This window comes from Apus apus, chromosome 8, assembly GCF_020740795.1.
Source record: "Apus apus isolate bApuApu2 chromosome 8, bApuApu2.pri.cur, whole genome shotgun sequence".
NCBI classification, from domain to species: Eukaryota; Metazoa; Chordata; class Aves; order Apodiformes; family Apodidae; genus Apus; species Apus apus.
Genome location: NC_067289.1, coordinates 14,735,307 through 14,757,564, shown reverse-complemented (window position 1 = coordinate 14,757,564; position 22,258 = coordinate 14,735,307). Strand labels below are relative to the sequence as shown.

The 22,258-nt window shown below is 45.0% G+C and overlaps 1 protein-coding gene across 2 annotated transcripts in view; it reads left to right on the top strand.

The window, feature by feature from the left end:
• Nucleotides 1–5,841, top strand: part of CCDC50 (coiled-coil domain containing 50) — a 44,808-nt gene extending 38,967 nt beyond the window's left edge. For both annotated transcript variants that reach the window (XM_051626038.1, XM_051626039.1), the window contains one exon: nt 10–5,841. In XM_051626038.1, the coding sequence (XP_051481998.1) occupies nt 10–29 (20 nt within the window). In that variant the 3' untranslated portion in view covers nt 30–5,841. The remainder of the gene's footprint in view (nt 1–9) is intronic.
• Nucleotides 5,842–22,258: the final 16,417 nt, after the last annotated feature.

Below are 22,258 nucleotides of genomic sequence, written 5' to 3'. Positions count from 1 at the left end.
GCTTTCCAGGTTCCCGTAGGAAGCAGTAAACTGTGCTCGCCTTTGCTTTGGTACTGACTCTTCTGTAGCAAACATTACTGGAATTGCCAGGGAACTTTCTCAATTCCTTACCCAATGGGAGGTACAGCCTCCAATCCCAGGATCTCCTCTTTAAGTGTTATCATGTTAATAAGGAACACTTGTTTGTTTCAATTTCTTACTTGTATGTGATCACGTAAGCAGTGCAGTATAATCTAGCCGCCATTGAGCTGTGTGAATCAACTAGCTGACTTAACAGCTGCCTCTTATATTCTTTTGAGGCTTTTCTTTTATTTTTAAGTTTTGGCTGGAGCTTTGACAAATAGGACAAATAGGGATGCACGTATGACAGGGAGGAAAATCCAAGATATGAGCTGGGTTATGGTTATGCAGAATGTCAGAAATACAAGTCCTTTCCATATTAGGATGACTTAGCAGAGAGAGTTATAAGAGGAAACATGTTTCTTCCTGTGTGGGATAAGACAGCTGAGCCAACCTGACAGCCATGCAAGCTTCAGGAAGGAGAGAGAATCTTCCTAACATACTCCAGCAAAAGCCAGAACCTGGGACTGGTGAGGAAGAAATTGCTGATTTCCTAACTGCTGTGTTTCTTTCTGGTGTTTCCAGCAATCTGGGTAGAGTGTGTAACCAGGCATTTAGCTCTATAGGATAGAACAGTTATGAGGAAATACTGTTTCAACTGAAATTGGACCACGTGTTCATGACTTTTAAGACATGTCAAGGGTTGATTAAGCTGTGAGTTGTGGATTGGGAGGAATCATACAAACAAATTTAAATGCCTGAAAGGTACTCTGTGGTCACCTTCTTTGAGCTTCAGTGTGGTAGAAGCCAAGGAATTTCACTGAAGCCAAGCAGGAACTACTGTATCTCCTAGCTCTGTTGCTGGTGCACTTTTGTACAGTAATTTGAGTCTGAACCTGAATATTCTTGGACACCTGGGACTGAAGGAGGGCCATATGGGCACTGAGCATTGAATCCAAAATGTACTGTTACTGGCAACTTTGAGCTAGCCACAGAGTGCTGAGCAGTCCCCACAGTGTGCTCAGTGCCTCCCCTCCACACTGCTCCGTCTAGCACCCCACACAGACCTTATCCAATCAGGATAAAGCTATGACTCTAGGACACAGCAGGCTCTGCAAGTGTAAGTTGTATGTACAGATTTGCCCATGCAGTGATTTTTTTTTTCCCTTTCAATGACTTGTTTTCTCTCTACTCTTTGAAAATCCTCCTCCTCTTGCACAAACAAGTAGCCTTTTCCCTTGGGCTCCTCTCATTTCAATTCTTTTGTCTTTTTAATAATTTATTTTCATTATTTTCGAGTACATTTTTAAACAGCAAAGCTGAGCATCTGCACACTGGTGGTACCAGTATGGTCTAGTTACTCATCTGCCAGTCCAGTTCAAGGCAGCAAGCCTGCCCGAGTTGCTCCTGTAGCCCAGCTTCCTTATTTCACTGGGTTTGTTCTACTGTGCTCTTCTGCTGGCAGCTACAATTCTGTTGCTGGCCTTGCTGAGGAGGGGAGGCAGAACCATGACTGTACTTGCCCTCCCCAGCAATCTGCCTGGGAAGGGACCCTGACAGTTTCAGAGCTTTGTGGACAGCACATGTTGGCATGGAGCACTGATAGGAATTTAGAAGGGATGATGGCTCTCTGCTCTTGCACTAATGCACAATTCAAGCCCAGAGGCAGCTATAAGGCTTTAAGCTTGGCTGTTGTCCTTGGTCAGGACAGTTAGAGACAAATCACTAGGAAGGCAAGGCATCTCTTCTCCACGTAAGTTACAAGGGCATGTTTAATACCACAAACAAGCCCACAGCTTGCCTTAACCAACAATTCAAGGAACTTCCATTGTCTAGCCCCACTGGGATGTTTGCAGCATTTCACTGCCTTTGAAGAACCAGTTAACCCCCAGTAGACCTGTTCTCCAGGCACACACTGGCCAAGTGTTCTAACATAGGACTTTTTTGTGCATCAGCAGTGTCCTGTTAGCTGTGTACCTTTGCTTCCAGACCGTGAGCTTGTTGACCTGCATGAACCCTTAAGTGACTTGCAAGCCCTTGCTTGCTGCTTCTTCTCAGGAAATACCCCAGCCAGCGGCTAGATTTTACTGTCCTTGCCTTGTTCCCTCTTCTAGTTCCATCTCTGTCCATTCAGAAGTGTTATTGTTGTTTTAAAGGATCCAGAAAAGGAAAAACATAGATCATACTTTTTCCTTTTTTTATTTGATAACTTGGGCCAATGTGGTAACCTCATTTGCAATGATTTCATTTTGTAAACATTTATTTTGATATTTCATGTAACAGTCAAAATTTCTACTGATGAAAATGCAGTGTTTTTTGTTGCTGTTTGTTTTTCCTGTGGGTTTTTCCCCTCTATTGCCATCAGAGTATTTATTGTTGTGAAATGGATGCCTGATGGAGTTTTATGAACTAATAATTTCTACAAACACCCCAGTCCAGGCCCTGCTGCTTGTATGATCTCGTGCACTTGTGGAAACTGGATGGGGAAAGTCCTGCCAAATCAGAAAGTGGTTGTGCTTTGTAGTTGCTGAGCATGGGGGAAAATGGTGACCCTCTGCACAAGGCAAGGGGAAACCGCTAACTAGGAATTCAGCCCTCCCTGGGCCTCTGTAGCTGGCTATGATGGGCCTTCTTGCACTGCAGTTGGCTGATGTAACTTCTGTCTTACTCTCACCAGAAAAGTCATGAAGGCCCTGAGCCTGCTGACATTTTAAGAACCTATTAGTTCAGGAAGGATGCTTGGGAGTATCCAAGTTGTTGACTTGAAGGGAGTGAGTGAAAATTATGTGAGAGAAAACTCCAGTTGATTTTATTTGGAATCTGGGTGAAATCTGAAGAACACCTCAGTGCTTACTCTGTGGAGCTGCAGGATCTCCTTAATGGCCTTCTCAGGCCAGCCAAGCTCTCTAGCCATGGCACCAAGAGGCAAGAGCCTAAGGGAAGGATCCCAGGAGTATCTGATGCTTCCTCAGATGCTTTCAGGGAGTGCTGAATGCTTTATGGGCTTTGCTCTGTATCCTTCCTTAGTCTTTAGATTGTTGTTCTTACTCCCTACCTTTATTCTTTTGCTGTCCCTTGTAAGTGATTATCCTGTTTATTTTTCCATAGTCCTTGTGAAAAGGAGAGCCCTGAGGTTTTGTTTGAAGGAGCTTATTCAAATTGAGGGAGACAAATGCGAGGAATGGTACCTGAGGAAAGGATTTAGTAAATGGGGTTTAAACAGAGCAATATCTAATATACCTTGTAGGCCTCATGCAGTCAGCAGGTTAGAGGCTTCCTGAAACAAAGGTTGCAGCTGGACTACCATGGTTAGTGACCACTTTCAGAAGGAGATCCCATGGTCCAATTGGAGTCAACAAGAGTTAAGATCATGGATGAACAAGGAGCCAATTAATCTTAGGCTCAGCAGCCATGGTTCTGCTGAGAGTCAAGAAGATGCATCTTGTGTAGACAAGGTGCAAAATCAGCACCTTGCATATGTGTCCCTGGAAAAAGGCACAATGAAGTTGATCTTTTTAAAAGAAACAATCACAGCAATACTTCCTTTCTATGACAGAAAAATGCTTAACTTTATTTTTTCCTTGTCCTATCTTGCCAAGTTTCAGTAGCTTTGCCTATGGTTTTGTTTTGGATTTAGTAGCATGTCAGAGTCCTTGCTGGGACCCCTGCCCAGAGTCATTCAGGTCTTGCATCCCTTTCTGACTCTGGGCATTAACAAGGCAACAGACTCCACACGGAAAATTCATCATGGTGACAACCTGGCACTTCCTAACCTCCATAGTAGGCACATCTCGCCAGCAGGAGCTCTGGCACCTCCTCGCCTCCGTCCAAGCACAATGGTCTGGTCTGCAGAAAGAGGTCGGGTGAACCCGAGTGATCGTGCCTTACAAGCAGGGATACTCGATGTCTTCAGCAGGCTCAGCTAAATCACCCTGCTTTGAAACACTGTCTTAATGTGGACTGTGCATCTTCCTGCAGCGAGAGCAGTTGTTGGCACACGGAGAGATCCAGCAGGTTAATCTCATCTTTTTTTTTTTTTTAAAGAACTTCATGGTTGTGAACTTAGTGGAGGTGGGAAAATATCAGCTGTTAAGGGACAGATGAAGCCTCATCATTGAATTTCTCCTCTTGGAAAGGAAGGACAGAAGTTACAAATGCTGCAGTCTGCTTCATTCTGTAAAAGGGATCTCATATGTACAGTATTTTTGTATCTCTGCATTCCCACCTGTCAGGATTTGAATCAGGATTATTAACATTCTCTTAGGGAAAAAAAAATATGCATTTTTATTTTTACAGTGCTAGACCTTTGTGCATTTTTATTTTGTGCCAAATTACAGCCACTGTTATATTCTGGTGTTTTCAGTTTATTGATATTTGATCGATGTGTATATTATATATTTTTATTATCAAGGTTTTTATTTTAATTCATATTAACCTGTATGCAAACTAACTGTGGATTGCTAATTTATATATAAAGGGGAGCACTTGGAGACAGTCTGAGGATTCCCCTACTTAGTTTACACTCTTGTAATCTAATGCAACCAGTACATGAAACTCATTGCTTCTTGCACAGAATGATCTCCTGGGTGTCTGTCACCCCAAGCAGATTGCTCCTGCTGTTCCTCCAAGCAGCAGTGGCACTGCAAGGCTGTGGGAGATGCAGCAGGAAATGCAGCACAGCTCATAGCTCAGTCACCCATCAGTCCATGCTCTCTGCTGTCCTGCTCCTAGCAGTGATGCCAGGGAGGATGCTGCAGCTGGAATTCCCACCTGTGGGTGACTTTGGTTACTTTGTCCTGCACTCCTGCCCAGCTGATGGACAGTTATGGTTTTGCCCACTCTCTGGAGATGCTTGGTGCTTAGTTTTGCAGTTGGTTTGGGAGGTGGGGGTGGGATACAGCACTGGGCACAAGCAGTGCCCCTCACATCGAGTATACACTGGTTGCTTGTCTTGTTTTTGTTGTGGGGGACAGGCATAAACCTGCAGAGATCCCAGTTCACTGTATTCTTTAAAATACACACCGTAGCACGTTTCTGACTGTGCAGTGCAGCTGTGGAGGCTCTGGCTGTGCTGCACACAAGTGCCACTTGGACTGCTACATGTAGGACAGGCTGCAGGACACAGGTTTTGTGTCGAGAAGTTGCACTGCCCTCAGCTTCTAGACTGGAGATACTATCAGCCACCTTCTCCCTGTGAGTAGCACAGGGCAAGGCTTAGCTGTGCAGTTTGGGCTCTTCCAGGAGAGTCCTAGAGAGGACAGTGGCACACACAAATGAGTATTTTCTACTTCATGGTAAAAAAGTTCCACTGTATCAGTGTTCACTCTAAATAGACTCCACGGTGTGTCTCCAGCTGCATCCTTGCACTGCAATATAGTTAACTGCCTCGGAGAAATAACTGCAGTTCTCTCTTTTACTCTTGAGGGTAAACTTTCAGCCTGTTGAATCTAAATATTAGCCATGTGTTGAGATGGATTAGTCAGAAGGCTTAAATTCTTCAGAGCTACAGGTGTACTCTGTTGCAACAGCTAATCCTGAAATATAAATTGCACACTGACAATAATCTGTCTATGCAAGCCTAGGTTTTTTCTTATTTCTGACTGTTCACTCTATAATTTTATCAGGTTTGGCATAGAACTTCTGAATGACATTTAACCAAAGTATCATGTCTGTGTGTGTGTATAGCATGTTTGCTTCATACTCCTAAATTCTCATTGAATGTAAAGGGAACATTGCCTTGCCCATTCTGTTCAATAAACCGCTGTATTTTGTTACCCACAACATCCTTCTGTCCCTCTGTGTCCTTTTCTGGGAACACTGAAGTGGCTTACCAAGAGCAGGAGAAAACAGTGCTTCATTCCAGCCTTGACTGCTGGAGCTTAGCTTTTTCAGCCAGTAATTATGTTCTTCCAATATAATAGATGTAGAAAACCAACAAATTTATATTGAATTTGATTATTTTGTGGCCAGAGAGCTGGAAAAAAAAAACACACTGTAATATCTTGGAAAGGATCTGGACTGCTTCATTTCCTGAGATTGTGATACTGAAAAATAAAGCAATGCAATTATTTGCAAGGGTAGGATACATTTTTTTCCTTTTTTGTTAACGTAGCTTTTTAATTTGCAAAAAGCCTGCCTGCAGATTCCCAAGAGCAACTCACAATTACAGTGGTGGGATGGAAGGCAAGGAGGGAAAGTAGCAAATGCCAAGTCTTCAAAGGCATCAGCTGAGGAGGCAGCCACATGCAGCTCAGAAAGGAGCAGACATGAAGCCATTTCTATGTCACAAATTCAGTTGGTGACAGAACATGATAAAACAAAGGGGAGGTTACTGGATATAAACTCCAGATCTGAGTCCAAACTGCATGAGGTTGTCAGTGCATGGGCCAGGGGCTTTCCTTCCTCAGGTGCTGGGTGGGTGCAGGAATACTCTGACTCCAACCAAGTTCAGTTTTGGGCTGGCTAAGGGTCTGTGTCACAGCACTACCCCAGTGTTTCTACCTCCTACCAACTTCATCTTGGAGTCCCTTATGTAGGGAGCGGAGGCAATGACCAGCAAAACAGTTGGAAAACTAAAAATACTAGGATGTGGTTAGGGGTGTAAGAGCCTGATTGTAAAATCAGGGCAATTGGAAGTGCCAAGAGCTCTGGCAACTTGCAATTTATTGCAGCCTGTTGTCTGAAGTGACTGAATGGGTCTGTTTTCTTTGAAAGGCTTCTTTCATGCCAGCCTTGGCACTTGGTTAAGCATTTGGCTGTGGTGGGAGGGGGTTCAGCTGGAGCCCTGAGTAGCAACTTTCACCTGCTGCAGGGATTTGTGTACAGATGATTGTATGTGGGAGTCACAAGAGGAACATGGAAGACCCCCTGGGGACTTTTTTCCTTTTTTTCTGTATCAGAGGGATCACTGATCTCAGGGTTTCTAAGTCACATGCAGCTCTCAAACTGTACAGACATGGATGGTGATCCATTGTGCCATTGGTGATGGATCTGGGTTTCCCAGGTATCTGCCAACCATGAAAGAAAATAAACTGGAAGAGATTGCTTGAAGTCAGCATTGCTCAGTACCCAGCAGCCTAAAACTGCCTACGTGGCTGCTCCATCCTGCTCTGCAAGGTAGGAGCTGCAGGTGGCACCTGTTGTCTCCCACCCACGTGCGTGTCCAGATCCTCATCTTTCACCCAGGTCCATGCTGTGTAACTGGGGGCTCTTACCCAGGAAGACTTTGGTGTGTTGCTCATGGCTTAGAAAGGGTGAGCCCTGCTTAGAGGCTGCCTGTGGAAGGAACTACAGGGCTGAGGCAGAGAGGATCCCCAGCTGCTGTGAGTTTGGCCATAATTAAAATCTGATAGCAGCTGTGTCCTTTTGACATCCCCATAGGATAAGAGACCAAGCACAGCAGTACAGGTGATTGAAATGGGCAGGTCTTTGTTTACCAGGGAGAATCATAGCATCACAACAGCAGTAGAAAACCAGATCCTCCTGGTGCTTGCTCATCTAGGAACCTCAGCTAGCTTTCCTGATTCCAGGTGTTAATCCAGCTGTGCAAAGGTGCAAATTAATTCCAGCTTGCCTCATCCCTGAGGATGCTGAAACAGCTGACTGAAACTGATCTGTCCTAGCCCTGCTGTTCTGCACTTTTGTCTGGGAAGAAACTGGTGCTCTCATGGATCCTGGCTGACAGGAATGGCTCCTGTCAGAGGTAGGTAAGGCCAGGAAGGGTGGCTTTTCTTCTATGCTGGAGAGCTGGTAGCTGGTCTCAGGAAAACGTCTGCTTGAAACCAGAATGTGCTGCTCGACAGGATCCCAGGACCAGTCACTGCAAAAACTCTGACCACGAGGAGCAAGGCAGTGGCAACTGTAAGTACTGTGCCATCAGAACAGGGATTGAGACAGACCCCGGAGCCAGGGAAGCCCGAGGGTGAACGGAGAGACCCGGCAGGAGTCAGCACCTCTCGCCAGAGAGGCCGGGGGGCTGTTGTGGCCGGGGGGCTGTCACAGCCTGGGGCGCAAACGGGGCAGCCGCGAGGGGCTGGAACGCGGCCTGCTCAGAGCAGCGGAGCGCGCGGCAGGCGGGCAGCCGGAGTCACCCCCTCCCGGTAGGAAACTCAGCCATGGTGTCCGCTCGGCCTGAAGCCACGGCCAGAGAGTGTGGTGACACAGAGGAGCCCTGGAAGCACACAGGTGGTGTTCAGGTCCCGTGCTGCACAGGATACAGAGCCTGTCGCTCCTGGCAGAGGGCAGCAGCGACAAGCCCCGTGTATGGAATGATCTGCTCAGCCCGGGGGTGGAACTGAAGGAGGAGGTGAAGAGATGGAGAAGTATCTGGAAACATGAAAAGAGGGAAGGGTGGAGCTACAGACCCTGCTGGCCTTGAGGCATAGTCAGCAGGTGGAGGCTCCACAGCAAGCAGAGGCAGGGGACCTGGGAGACAGGGTAGCAGACGGGTCCCTTCCCAGCCTCCTCTGCCTTCCTGTTTCCCCCTGCACGATAAATATGAGGCTCTGGAACTGGAGGACCTGACAAATGAGGATGTTGATAAAGATCCATCCAGGGAGTTCCCTGAGCAAGCAGCCCCACACATTAGGACTGCTCCTATAAAAAATAAAAGGAGGGTAATTACCATAGGAGATTCCCTTCTGAGGGGAACAGAGGGCTGGGCTGAGTATGCCAGCCAGACCCATCCCACAGGGAGGTCTGCTGCCTCTCAGGGTGTAACTAGGAAGCTCCCAGGTCTGGTATGACCCTCTGATTACTACTGACTACTGGCCATGCAGGTGGGCTGTGGTGAGATTACCAAGAGAAGCCCTAAGGGATAAAAAGGGACTTCAGGGAGGTGATCGCGGCCCTGTACTCGGCACTGGTGAGGCCGCACCTCGAGTTCCATGCTCAGTTCTGGGCCTCTCGGTAAAAGAAAGACTTTGAGTTTATAGAGACAGTTCAGAGGGCATCCAAGCTGGTGAAGGGGCTAGAGAACAGGTCCTATGAGGAGAGGCTGAGGGAATTGGGACTGTTCAGTTTAGACAAGAGGAGGCTGAGGGCAGAGCTGATTGCTCTCTACAACTACCAGAAATGAGGTTGTAGCGAGGTGGGTGTTGCCCTCGTCTCTCAAGTAAATAATAAAACTAGAGGAAGTGGCCTTGCAGCAGGGGAGGTTTAGACTAGGATATTATGCAGAATTTCTTTACTGAAAGAGTAGTCAGGCACTGGAACAGGCTGCCCATGGAGGTGGTGGAGTCACCATTCCTGGAGATATTTACAAACTGTGTAGGTGAAGCACCTCAGGACACGCTCGAGCGGTCTGTGGTGATCTTAGAAGTCTTTTCCAACCATGACAATTCTGTGACTCTGTGCATTTGAAATTACTTTCTGCTCAGCTGAAAACATTTTGTTTTCTCTAAATACTCTTCCAATTTGCTGAATTGCCGGTGTGCAGAGAGCAAGAATTCCCTAGGAGAGAATGAGATCAAAACCCCAGGAACAAGAAAAGATTTCACTGATACCTCTGCACTGTGAAAATGGGTTCCCAGCTCCCATGGGGGTTTTTTGATACCTCTACCCCACATTTACTAGGTATATTATCAACTTCATGTTCCTCACATTAGTGAACTTGACTCAGTTTCAGTGCCAGCCATGGTGTGCAATCCCATCCTTTCTGGTGAGAAATCTTTTCTCTCAATATCCTTAACAAGGGATGGGAGAAATACTTGTCAGTCTGCCAACCTCTTCCTAGCCAGCTCTTCCTTGGGAAGTAGAGAGGAAATAAAAAACACAGGCTTGAAAATAATGTTGGAAATAATAATCTTGGAAAAAAAATAGTCAAGGTGGAAGAAAGGTTTAATTTCTTTTGTTTTTGTTTGTTTGTGGGGTTTTTTTGCACCTATGATAGTTCAAGTGTTCTGTGCTGGATTCAGAGACGCTCCAGAGCAGCACATTTTATACCATGGCTCTCTCTAGCGGCCAGACGGCAGACAAGAGAAATACTGCATCTCAAGTAAGAAATACGAAACTGCATCAAGGGAGCTGGGTTTCAGGGTGCTGACACCCCACGGCAGAGAGCAGGTATGCCTCCTGCATGGACGGATCAGGCCACAGGAGCAAGTGGAAAATACAGCCTATAATCCTGTCTGTGAGGTATGCCAGTGGAGGAATCGAAGCCGAGAGAGATGCACTATTGGTGCTTCAGCCTTGGAAAGCCCTCAGGATTCAAAAGTGCAAGTTAGATAAAGCCATTTGAAGCCCTTCAGAAGTCACAACACCTGATGGATAGAGCATCACTTTACACAACTAGATGAGGTCAGTTTTTGGTGTCATAGCTGTGTCACATTGGTTACAGAGAGAGCTCAAAGGCTGAGAGCTGCACCCTTGCCCAGGGAACTGACAGCAGAGAGGATTCGTCCTCTGGGTTGGCCAGCAGTCTTTGGAAGCATCTGTTTGGGGTTTTTTTTAATATCATTTGGAACACGGTTGGTAATAACCATGGGCACCTAAATTATTCCTAAACTATTGCATACTTGCAGAGTAACATTTGGGCAGTTTTCCTATGGATAACACTGCACATCTTCATAGTTGTTTAATTAGAAAAATCATGTGCCAAAACCATGTATTTAAATAATGTCAGTTATGTGGCAAAGCCAAGCACTCAAAAATTAGGAAATAGCAGAACTGAAATAGTAGAGATAATATTAATTTAGCCCCTTTGTCAGTACACAGTGTAAGCCAGATAAGATCAGGGTCAGTACTTTTCCCTGGACTTGTACCTCAGCCCCCAGGGCAAGTTCACTGGGTGATGAGCTGAGACTAGTTCTGCTTGTTACCATCACCTCAGACTTTGGGTAGCAGCCACAGGAATGCTGTTGGCTAGCAATACAACAACTTACCAACTACAAGGATATTAAAAGAAAAAAAAAAAAAAGCCCCAACCCCCCCAAGAATAGGGAGTTCTGCAACCTGACAATTAACACCCACCCACAGCTCCAGCCAGGTGTTGCTCTCCACCACCTTCTCATATAAGCTCTCAATACCCTGAAGTAAGTGGCTCTCCTTTTTATAACCAGCCTTTCCCTGCTTACTCTCCTAGGAACTGGCCCTTTCACACTTGGAAAGAGGAATTTTCTATTACTTCTGAAGGATTTAAACGTTTATCTGCTTTGTTGTAAGTATTTTGGTTTACTTTTTTCTTCTTGGAGGAGTAGAAATAATCTCTTAGATGGTACAATGAATGTTGTAGACTACACCCATGTCTGGTTTAGTTATTGGTGTGAAATGTTTCAGCCTCTGGTTCAAAGGAGGATTTCTTTGTTGTTGGTTGGTTGGGGTTTTTTGGTGGGTTTTTTTTTCCCCCTGGCTTGCAGTGCTTTGTTGTGTTTTGGAGAATTTCTTCTTACTGTGGTGAGACTTGTGTTTGTTTGCAAAGAAGCTTACAGTAATTTTTTGGATGTGCAGTGCTTTCAGGAAGGCCATATTGGACACCCATATGTGAAGCAACCTGTCTGAAAGCTTGGTCTTGCAGCCTTCCCTCCAAAGGGAACTGGTGTGGTGGCTGCTGGAGGCTCTGCAGGGATATAGGCAGGTACAGAGTATTGCCCTGGGCCCTGCTGCCAGCTTCTGTAGGAGGCTGCCAGTAACCATTTTAAAGCCACCATAACCTGTGGAAGAGAGATATTCTGTAGGAAAACTACCACTTATTGCTGTGAAAGAGGTGAAAAGGCACTTAAGGAAACTTCCTCCTGGTACACCATTCCTTTTTTTGCTGTGTTTGAAGGCAGAAAAATCTTCACTGCTGTGCAGAGTACTAGGAACTTTCACTGCAGGAGTTACCTGCATCCCACTATGTTGGTGCTGTACAAGCCTGAAGCAGAAAAGCAATCCTTGCCCCAAATTGTTTGAGGTGTACATGAAATGGGGAGGCAGTCTAGCTATAGGAATAGCAGCTTGCTAGTACTGGCTCTTTCTGCTGTTCCTATCTCTTTGATTTTTTGACTCCAAAAGCACAGATGTCTTGATTTACCTGAATTCCATGGACTTAAGCACATCACTATTCCTTTATCTTGTCATTCCTTTTTTGTGGTATTTACCCTTTACAGCTTAATTGGGTTCTGTGTTACTGAAGGCTGCTTGCTACTCAAAGGGCATTAGAGAGTTGCATTGAAATATTTATGTCCAGTGCATTACTTCATTAACGAAATGATCTAAAATGAATGGAGATTGAATTATGCCCAAAATGCCCTATAAAACTGGATGCTGACTGATTGCTTAATGGTTCTCCTGATACATGATGCATTAGAGGTCTGTGTTGCCTTTAATTTTTCATGGGCTGAACTGTGTCTTGCAGCAACCCCAGCTGGTTGGTTAATGGCATTTCCTTGTAACAGGGCATCATTCCATTTTTCTCCTTGACGTGCATGGTGTTTTCATGATGTATGAATTGAGGTGTCAAAGTATGTTTTGTGTTAGAGAACGTAATTGAGGTCACTTAAACCTGTTAAGAAAATACACCTGCAGCTCAACAGAGTCTTTGTGATGTGTTTTGCCTTTAGCCATGTACATGTTGGCTGTCTCACAAGCCCCATGGTCTGTGGCAAGAGAATGGTTTGTGGTTAAGACTGAAAAAGCTTAATGTGGTGCAAACTACTCAACAGAACATTCAGACAGCAGAGAGCTTTTACCAAACTTCTTTAGTTTTAGGACTTTTAGCAAGCTTAATTTGGTCTTCAGTAACAGAATTAATTCTTCCAGCTGCTACCAGCTAATGCAAATCTGAATACAAACATTATAGAATGTAAAGATACACTGTCCTAATTTCCAAGCATGTCCTGTGTATTCCTTTCTATTCTGTAGTTTTTCTTCTATTTATGTCATTCTCCAGGAAAATCACTGTGTTTCTGTGGTGGAGAAGCTGCATCCAGCCTGTGCAGACTGGACAGGGCTCAGAGTTAACCTGGGGGCAGCAGAGCCTGCAATAGTGAACTGGGGCCTGGCACATCTGTGTTGCTTGTAACATTCCTGCAGCAGCATTCCTGCTTCTCATGGCATGCAGGAGTTTTCAAAGACCTGTGCAGTGTCTGTTTCAATGCCTGGAAGGGATCTAGTCACCTACATACAGTGTTGGCCTGGCTTTCTGCAGAGCAGGAGTACTTTGAACTTTCATTTGCACAATGAAAATGTCCAGGATCTAACAGAAATGCCTTTTCATAACAGAAATATCAGCTGTTTCCTTTTTGGCCTGTCCCTTAATCTCTCACTGTCTCATGCACTGGGGAAATCCGATCCTTGCAAAGTTAATTTTATTAATTTATGCATATTGGATTATCTTTAAAATCAAATGAGCTTTAGCTGGGTGAGCTGGAAAAAAAAGAGCATACAGGGACTTTAAGGAGATTAAATTCAGTAGAAGCCCTTTGTAGTAAAAAGTAGCTCCTGCAGAGCCCAATTTCCTGAAACACTGAGGACTCCTCCACTGGGAGGGACAGTTGTAGCAAGACTGAGAGTCAGAAGAGCTGGGTCCATCTGCCAGTTCATTGCAAACTCAGAGTGCAGTGTTGGCAGGGTTGATGGTGCCAGTGAAGGACTTGAGCTCTGCAGAGGGAGATTCCTGGTGCCTAGCAAGGAAAATGAAACACCTTGCCAGCACCAGACATCTCCTGGGGAAATCTTGTGTTCTGCAAGTGTGATTTAGGAGATTAGTATGTTGACACACTTTGAGCTACTTGGGGGCTTTGTCTGGCCCAGGCTGATACCTACTTTCCTGGCTTGAGGAGACTTAGCCTTCAGGCAGCACCCACTGCACTAGCATAGCAGTTTCTTGCATCCAAAAGGTAGGTGGTTGGCAAGCTGAAAACCTGAGGTTTATTCCATCTGCTCACTGAGATATAAAGCCATGTCTCTGCTGTGCCAGGAGAGTGTGCTGGCTGCACAAGTTTAGTCTGATAAGACTCTCTGTTCTCTGGTCCCTGACGCTCAAGCTTTCCTGCTCTGTGATGAACCGAGCTCCCGGGCCATGAGAACGTGTGCACAGGGGAGCCGTAAGTGTCCATCAGCTAGAGGGCAGCCCTGGATCAGTCCTCTTTCTGCAGTGACTTTGGATTTGATGCTGTCATTGGATTAAATGTTGAAATATCCTGGCTCTAGGGAGTCAGGCTTGGCTCTGGCAGGGTGCACAGCCCTGGGGCAGCCCCGGTTGTGTAGATGGAGGGAGGCTGTTTCTGTGGCTTCTGAGTCTTGTTGCTGGGTGTGCTCAGAGGCTCTTTTGGGTACTATGACCTCCTGGGTGATGGCAAACTGTCTGGGAGCCAAATGGCTAAGGTGTGTGCAGCAGCTCAACAACAAGCAACTGTGTGGAAAATAAGGGAGTCAGAATTATTGTGAGTGAAGGAGAAGTAGGGAAAAAGGACACAAATGTGAAGGATACCACATTAGCATTTTTATGGTGTTTTTCTAAAAAAAAAATAATATTAAAATTGGGTTTTTGCTTTGCCTTCCTGGGGAAAAGGGAATATCTACTCCCTGTCTCACAATGCAATGAATGCCCAAAGCAAATCTTCTTACTCCTGGCAGCTTGAGATTTTTAACATAGTAAATAAGGCAACATGTTTTTTCAAAGTCAGAAAAGGAACTGGGGTTTGTGGCAAAAAGTTATTAATAAAAAGTGTTCTCTTTGGCAGTGAATTCAGAGGTTGCCTCATCAGAGAGTAGTTACCAGCCCAGCCAGCACCATTCCTGAGACAACTGAAATTTAGCCTCCTGACAAAAAATTGATTTTGAAGATTAATTGTCCCCTGTAGCACAGTTTTAGTCCAATATGAAATACAGAGAGGACAATTGTCCTTTGGGTTTAATAGACCTGTCTCTTCGATATTCACAGAGCTAGAGCAGCTGTGTGTATTTTTGTCCTGACTTAAAGCTAATATGAGCAAGGCAGTTTCAGAGAGGTACTGCTGTCAGAAAGGGAAAAACTATGGGTGATGCCTGTTCTCACTGCACTCCTCGTCCCTGTGCTGGACTAAGGGTAACAGAAAACTAACTTTGATTTTTAAAAAGTGGAATTTTCTCGTGCAGCTCTAACTGCAGCAGTATCAGTGCAGAAGACTAGGCACAGCTTTTAAACCTGCACTGGGAAGACAAAGCTAGCTGGAAGAGTTTATTCTGCTGATATTCTCAAATGTGTATAAAAGGGCAGTGCTCAGAGCCCTAGGGAGCTCAGCTCTCCCCAGAGAGGACTTCTAAAGTGTACTAACAGAAGCTTTTCTCTAACATAGCTATTATCTAGCTACTGAGGTGTTGGTTTGAGGTGGGAAAATTCTCCCAGGTGGATATTCTTTTGGGACATCCTTTTTTCCTTGCCTGGCTTGAGCTGAAACTCCGTCAGTGCCCCTAACCTTTGGACCTACACATTAATTTCAGTTAAGTTAGCTAGAGGCATCCTAGGAATTGCAGTGGGTTCTCAACTTATTAGCTCCTAGAGAATACACACTAGTGGGAGCTGAAGGAAACTGGGATTTGTACACTCTGCTGCTCAGGAGGGAGCTCATACTGGATTCTCCCCAGGAGCCAGGCAGCTGGTCTCCCAAGGTGCTGTGTGAAATTTGCCCCTGAATTTGAGTTGGGTATTGAATCTCCATGGGCAGCAGCAGGGTGCTGGGAGGAGGAAAAGAGGAGAAGCTGAGTGTCAGGAAGGAATCTGGCAGGATTCCTCAGGAGTGGCTCTGGAGTGCAAGGGCTGCTGGTTCAAATGAGTTCTGGAACCTCAATGTGCAACCTTGGTCTCTTGGCAGGTTTAATACAGGTTTCCTGTAAGAATCTATTATCTGTATCCTATCACATGTGCTTTCCTTTTATAGTGGCAAACTCCCAGCAAGGTTACTGAGATCTGAATTAACTATGTGCTCAGTAACTTCTGGTGCCCAGCCTGTCCTCTGCTGTGACTGGGACAAGATTTCTTCATGCTTTTGGCTTGGCTTCTCCATTCAGATGTCCACAGTCTCTGTCCCAGGACTCTCCCTTCTAATTCCTTCTAGGAAATTGAAAACTTGAGCAGTAACATGCTTCAAGGAGGAGAGGATGATCACTTATCCAATTAACATGATACTTGGGGAAGCTGAAGATCTGAAGGCATGGGGTCTTGTCTTTGCACCTGCCTGTGGACCTCTGGACATGCTCTCAGCTTTTGTGCAGACTGTGATGGGAGGTGCTAGGGAGTGGAAAAGCAAAGGTTTGTTCTGGAACAGCACTGCAGGGAGTGTTGAGGTCTGGAACTGCTCCCTGATGCAGCCTTTAACACTTGAATCAGAGGAAACCTGTAAGCCTGGCTTGAAAAACTGTCTTTCACCTCTTCCACATGTGCACAATACTTGTCCCATAAGTCCTCACATCCTTAGCTTCTGCTGTGAGAGAAACCCCCTCTGAATCAATGTCAGTAATACAAGATATAGTAAGTTTCCCAAGAGGTAATGCCAGGCTCCTGGCAGCATTACCAGCTGGGAATGGTACCTACCAGCTTCCTGGGGATCCTGGGCTTGCTGTCAAGCTCCGCAGCCACAGTCCATCATTATCAGAGGGGAAGGTGTGGGAAGAGGGAGCAGCTGTTGGGAGCTTTGGGCTAGGTATTAGCTTTGAAATGTTTTCAGCTCTCTAAGAGAAAGACTTCTCCCTGTGGTACTGACAATAGCAAATGATTTTCAGCCTTTCCAGGCTTTCTTCCATTCTACATTGTCTTGCTGATAACCTTACAGCAGGGATTCATGGGGAAAGAAAAAAGAAACCGATGCAGATTTACTTATTCAGGGAGAAGGACAGAAAGGGCAAAATCAAGGAAATAGAAGTTGCACAACCTGTTTATTTATTTTGAGGTTTCTCTTGCCTGACCACAGGCTCCAGTGCCTGGATCTCCTTTATCAGATTGCGGTGGTTTTGGGACTTTGCCACACACTCCTCTGCAGGGGCAGCATCTGTGTGGAGTGGGGGAATATGTTAAAACCATTCAGACTTCAAGGATCAATTAGTTTCTTTCATGTTTGTGTTTTTGTCTTGTTTCTTGCTAGGATTATAGTCAAAAGAGGGAAAGGAAGAATAACAAGAAATACTATTCAGTTAAGTAAAGATACAGAAAAAAAAAAACCCTTCTTGCTGGGCTGTGAATGGTCCAATTTTGCTTAAGCTGAGATGCCTCACTGTACTCCCAAACTCCCCTAGGCAAAACTTGGTCTGTAGATGTGCAGAGTATTAGGCCACTTGGTGTCCCTGTAGTTTGTGGAAAGCCATGGGTAAGTAGAGGTCAAGCTGGAACTGGAGCTGGGTGGAAGCAGCCGTGGCCTGTTCCTTGGAGATGAGGCTTGATAGAGCAGCATGTCAGTCCCTCTTCATCTCTTGTTTCTCTTAATGAGGTTCAGATTGTCAACTTAATTGGAAAGCCAGGATGATTTGAGTAACCAGCTTCCAAAGGGAGCTGCCAAGGATCTGCACCCATCAGTGCTGCAGGTATAAAGCATGCCATAGAAATGGGCGATGAGGGGTTCTGGCCAGTTCTCAGCCCTGGCTCCTTCCCCTCTAGGTAAAATCCAGTGGCAGAAAGGGATCAAGATGCCAGATGGTTCCAGTGTCTCCTTGCAGGATGAGATGAGACTTGGCAAATACCAGACCAATCTCCTTGTCATTGCCTGGTGGAGTTTTGCACATGGAAATTGCCATGTGCTGCCAAAATCACAAAACCCAGCTCTGTGGGAGTTGGTCATAAGGAGTTCTGGGGCATTCCCATGGCTTTTCAGGTGTGCCAGGCTGTCCTCTGAGACCAGTCAACCCGTGACCTTCAGACACAGACTGAGGACTCAGATGGGGCAGAGGTGCTCCTTCCAGTCTGACATCATCACAGTCCTAAAGATAGCATTTGACACAAGTCTTTTGTTTATGCATGATGAAAATCTAGATTAGCTTTTACTGGAACCAGACTGTGATATCTCTGTGCCTTAGGTCATGGAGAGACAGTTTGGGCTGAGATTGATTTGGGCACAGTATAGATAAACTGGACTTGATTACAGACACAGTTGCACAAGCAAATGCCTCAGGAAAAGAGGTTTCCCATAGTCATTTCTGCTGGTGCTGTTAATCTTCACTGAGATACCAGCTGAAGGATCCAGCTCTCTTGTGTTAAATGCTGTGTTTATGAGCAGTTTTCTTTCCAATTCTTCTAGTCCTAAAGAATTTGAAATCGTGCTTCTGCAAAACCAGATCTGCCTAGATACAGGCTTTTTCTTATGGTGTTTCCACAGGACTGTTGCTGTTCCCTAGGCATGTACAGAGCCATATAGAAATCATGTACAAAAGTTGAATGACCTTTTTTCCAACCCAATAAAAAAAGTTCTGATATGGTTTGTCGCAAAAACCTAAAAAAAGCAATTTTAGCTCACTGCATGAATTTTCAGTTTGGACCTTTTACAAAGCTTCTGCCTGCAGTGTATCTATCACCTTTCCCAGAGCCACTTTAGAGGGAGGAGAGCTTTATGTTGGGAAGATGGTGACTGGGGAAGAGTACATCTCCAGCAAAACAGCTTCCCTGAGCAGCTTCCCAGCCTCAGGGCACTTGAGCAAAATTGCATACAAGGCTCATGCTACAATTTGCTGTTACTTGTGTGGGAAGATAAACTTGAAACGTCTCAATTTATCTGCTAAGCTGCAATTTATGAGCTACAAATGGCTGAGTCTTAGAGAGGAATAACAGATTTGAACCAAAACCCTGCTGCTCTGTCTCTGAACGTAGGGACAAGTGGAAAAACTAACTGCCTTTGAGTGGAGTGTGTGGGTATATAGAGGTGACAAGGAGCCCTAGCAGGAAATGGCAGCAACACCACAAGGTCTGTGCTGCAGATAAAGCAGCTTGGGGTTCAGAAGAGATGGACTTAAAGTGAGGGGCAAGGGCTTGATGAGGAAATGGTCTAGGAAATACACAGAAAAATAAAGGCTTCTGTATTCACATACTCTGTTCCTGTACAGTTCACAAGAGAAAAAATAAGAGGAATTTGTTTATTAAACAACTTTCTGTGACTTATTAATTCCATTCATCTGAGATCAGAGCAGCCCCCTCCTGAGTGCTTGTTACTGCTTGCCTGAAAATCAGTCAGGGTCTGGCCATGAAAACATGATCTGGTTGAAACTCCTTGTTCAGTCAGTAATTTATCCAATTGCTAGGAGACTGCTGGGATGGCCAAATGACTTCTATTAACATAACTTTAATTCAGTACTTTTAACAGAAATAATTTATGCTATGGCTCGTGCTAATTGGGAAGGACTAGTAATGCGTGTGCAATCCTAGTGCCAATGTGGTGGGATGGAAAGGGAGCCAAGTAGCTTCTGCTCCAGCCTCTTACCTGGAGGGGGAACATCACGAGGCTTTCTGAAACATTACAGTGCGAAATTATCCCTATGTTAAAGGGATACTTCCTAAAAGTTGCTATAATTACAGATAATTTAGCTATATGAGTTGTAAGGAATATGCTTCATAATTAAACATCATGAAATAGGGAGTTAAAATACAGGAAGAGTCAGAGATATCAGTAAGGAGACCATAACTAGTCTGTTTCTTAAAATGTCCATCTAGAGGAGGAATAAAATACATTTCTCAATGTAAATGAGAAATGGCTCTATGAACTTTAATTATTTGCAGTCAGAAAGGCCTTACCTACAAGAAGGATGCAGACAGGCTGGAGAAGGGCCAGAGAAGGGCCACAGGGATGATCAGAGGACTGTAGAACCTGCCATATGGAGAGGCTGAGAAAACTGTGTTCAGCCTAGAGAAGAGAAGGCTTCAGGAGACCTTATCACCACGTGCCAGTACTTGAAGAATGGCTGCCAAGAAGATGGAGACTCCCTGTTTACAAGGAGTCTCGTGGAAAGACAAGGGGTGATGGGCACAAGTTGCTCCTGGGGAGATTCCGATTGGACACAAGAGGTAAATTTTTCACCATGAGGACAATCAAACATTGGAATAGTCTTCCAAGGGAAGTGGTGGATTCCCCCACATTGGACAGTTTTAAGTCTCAGCTTGACAGGGTGCTGAGCCACCTCACACAAACTATAGTAGTACCTAGGAAGGTTGGACCAGATGATCCTTGAGGTCCTTTCCAACCTGGCATTCTGGGATTCAGGACCCTTTATTAGATTTCAAGCCTAATTTCTGGGGGGAGATCAAGGCTTTGTCTTTTCACCAGTGATTGTTTCAAGACTAATCTTGCAGGCTAGAAGCCTCCTTTCCAAGAGCCAGACTGTGAATATGGAACAGCTCTTGGCAGGTCTCAATTCCTAAAGCCTCTTAATCTCTTCCCAGTGAAGCTTTTGTTGAGATGTAGTTACACAGACAAGTATGGCTAGCTTGGCTTCCCCAAGTGGATGCTGGAACTTGCAAACTTAGTACTTCTAGCAAATATTAGAGGGCTTGATTGCACTTACCTACTGAAGCATAAAGAAGTGTGACTGATGTTTGATGCAACAGCTACTCTCGTAGTTGCTGTGGTCTCTCTCAGTAAGTCTGATGTGAGTCTTTGCAATTGCTGAACCAGCTGGTGCTATGCCTTGTCTCCGTTTTTCCCCAATTAGGAGCTGAGACAGTTGTCTATGGCAGGTTATGGCCTAGCAGGGAGATCAAGACAGGAAGGAAAAGTGCTTTAATGATTTAGGACAAAGTGCCACAGAGGAGATTAGCAAGAGTTGCTTATTAAGTGTAAAAGGTGGGATAAAGTCCTAATCTACAAACTCTTTTATTAATGGTGGTCATCATTAATACACTCAGCTAAATGTTGCATAAGCTACTGAGCAATAGATGGGAGATCCAGTTCTTGCTTTGTGTTAAATGAAACCACATGAGCACATGATTAGCAGTATGGGAAAAAATTCCTGAAAATGTGCTCCTTCCGTCATCTTAAAGGAGATAGCTTTAATTGATACCATGGCACCATATGTGAAAGAATCCACATGGAGCCTTTTGGTTGGATTACTTGTAATGCAAAAGGGGGGGAAAGTGTATCTCCAATTATGGCAATATATTTTGCCAGCCTGCACTGATGGAGTGTTGCCAGGGAAAGTCTCTAATCATCAAAGAACATGTTAGTGTTAATGTGATTTTTGTAGGTCTCCTAAGGGAATGGCTTATGTCCTTTCAGGAGAAAGGCACTGCTGAATAAATCATCAAGCATTCCTTACCAATGGGACCCTACTAAGTATATTGTATAAATGATTATTTTCCTGAAAGGAGAGGATCTTCTCTCTGGAGTTGCACACCAGGCATGCTGGCAGCAGCTGCTTGGAGGCACGTGAGTGGCAGAGGTTGTTTTGCCCCCTTATTCAATGCCTCCTGTGGAGGCGGGAAGAACTTTTGTCTCCTGCACACTCAATGCTTGGCTCAATTGAGGACACAGCACAGCCAAATTGATGTGCAGCTTATCACGTGTAGGCTTACTTCCTTCAGCCTATTTTATTAGTTCTTCAGGAGGTGAAGGTGGAAGCACATTCCTTATCACCCTGAGGTCAGGCAGGCTTTCTTACTCTATATTTGCAGATAGCCAAATTTATTTCTAGGGCTGTTTTGCAGGAGCATAAGGTTTACCAGTGTGTTGTCCTGGAAAGCTCTGCTGATATACAACCTACATCAATTACACTGTGCAGGCTAATGGCTCTGGCCAGGTTGTGCCAGGGTGGGCTTGTCCTTGTCCACACATCCCTTTAAAGATTCAGCAGCTCTGGTAGCGAGACACTGCGTGCTGAAACTGGAGCTGTTTGAAATAGGTAGGAGCATTCGAAAAAATTGGCTTCTTCATCTAGCTGGAGACCACTAAGACTCTGCAAGCCAGCACTGGGGACTCTTCACACACTGTTCCTCCCCTTGGCTCCATGCTGTCACCTCTTGGTGTTATCCAGTAACTCTGGATGACTTTGGCAAGTCCTGTTATGTGACGGAGTCCCGACAGAGACAGAACTTGAGAATTTGGCCTATTTATTTTTAGCAGAAGAGTAACAGCTGATAAACTAGATTTTAACTAATATATAGCTGCTTTCTTGTTGCAATCAACACTATATGACAAACCATGTGTGATATTAAACAGGTGTTCATTAAAATCAGATATAATGTACTGTACCATTCCATCTTCTCACTCTCCTTTTTCCCAAAGCACTGTTCGTCGTTATATGCTTCTTTATATTTTTCAAAGCTCTCTGC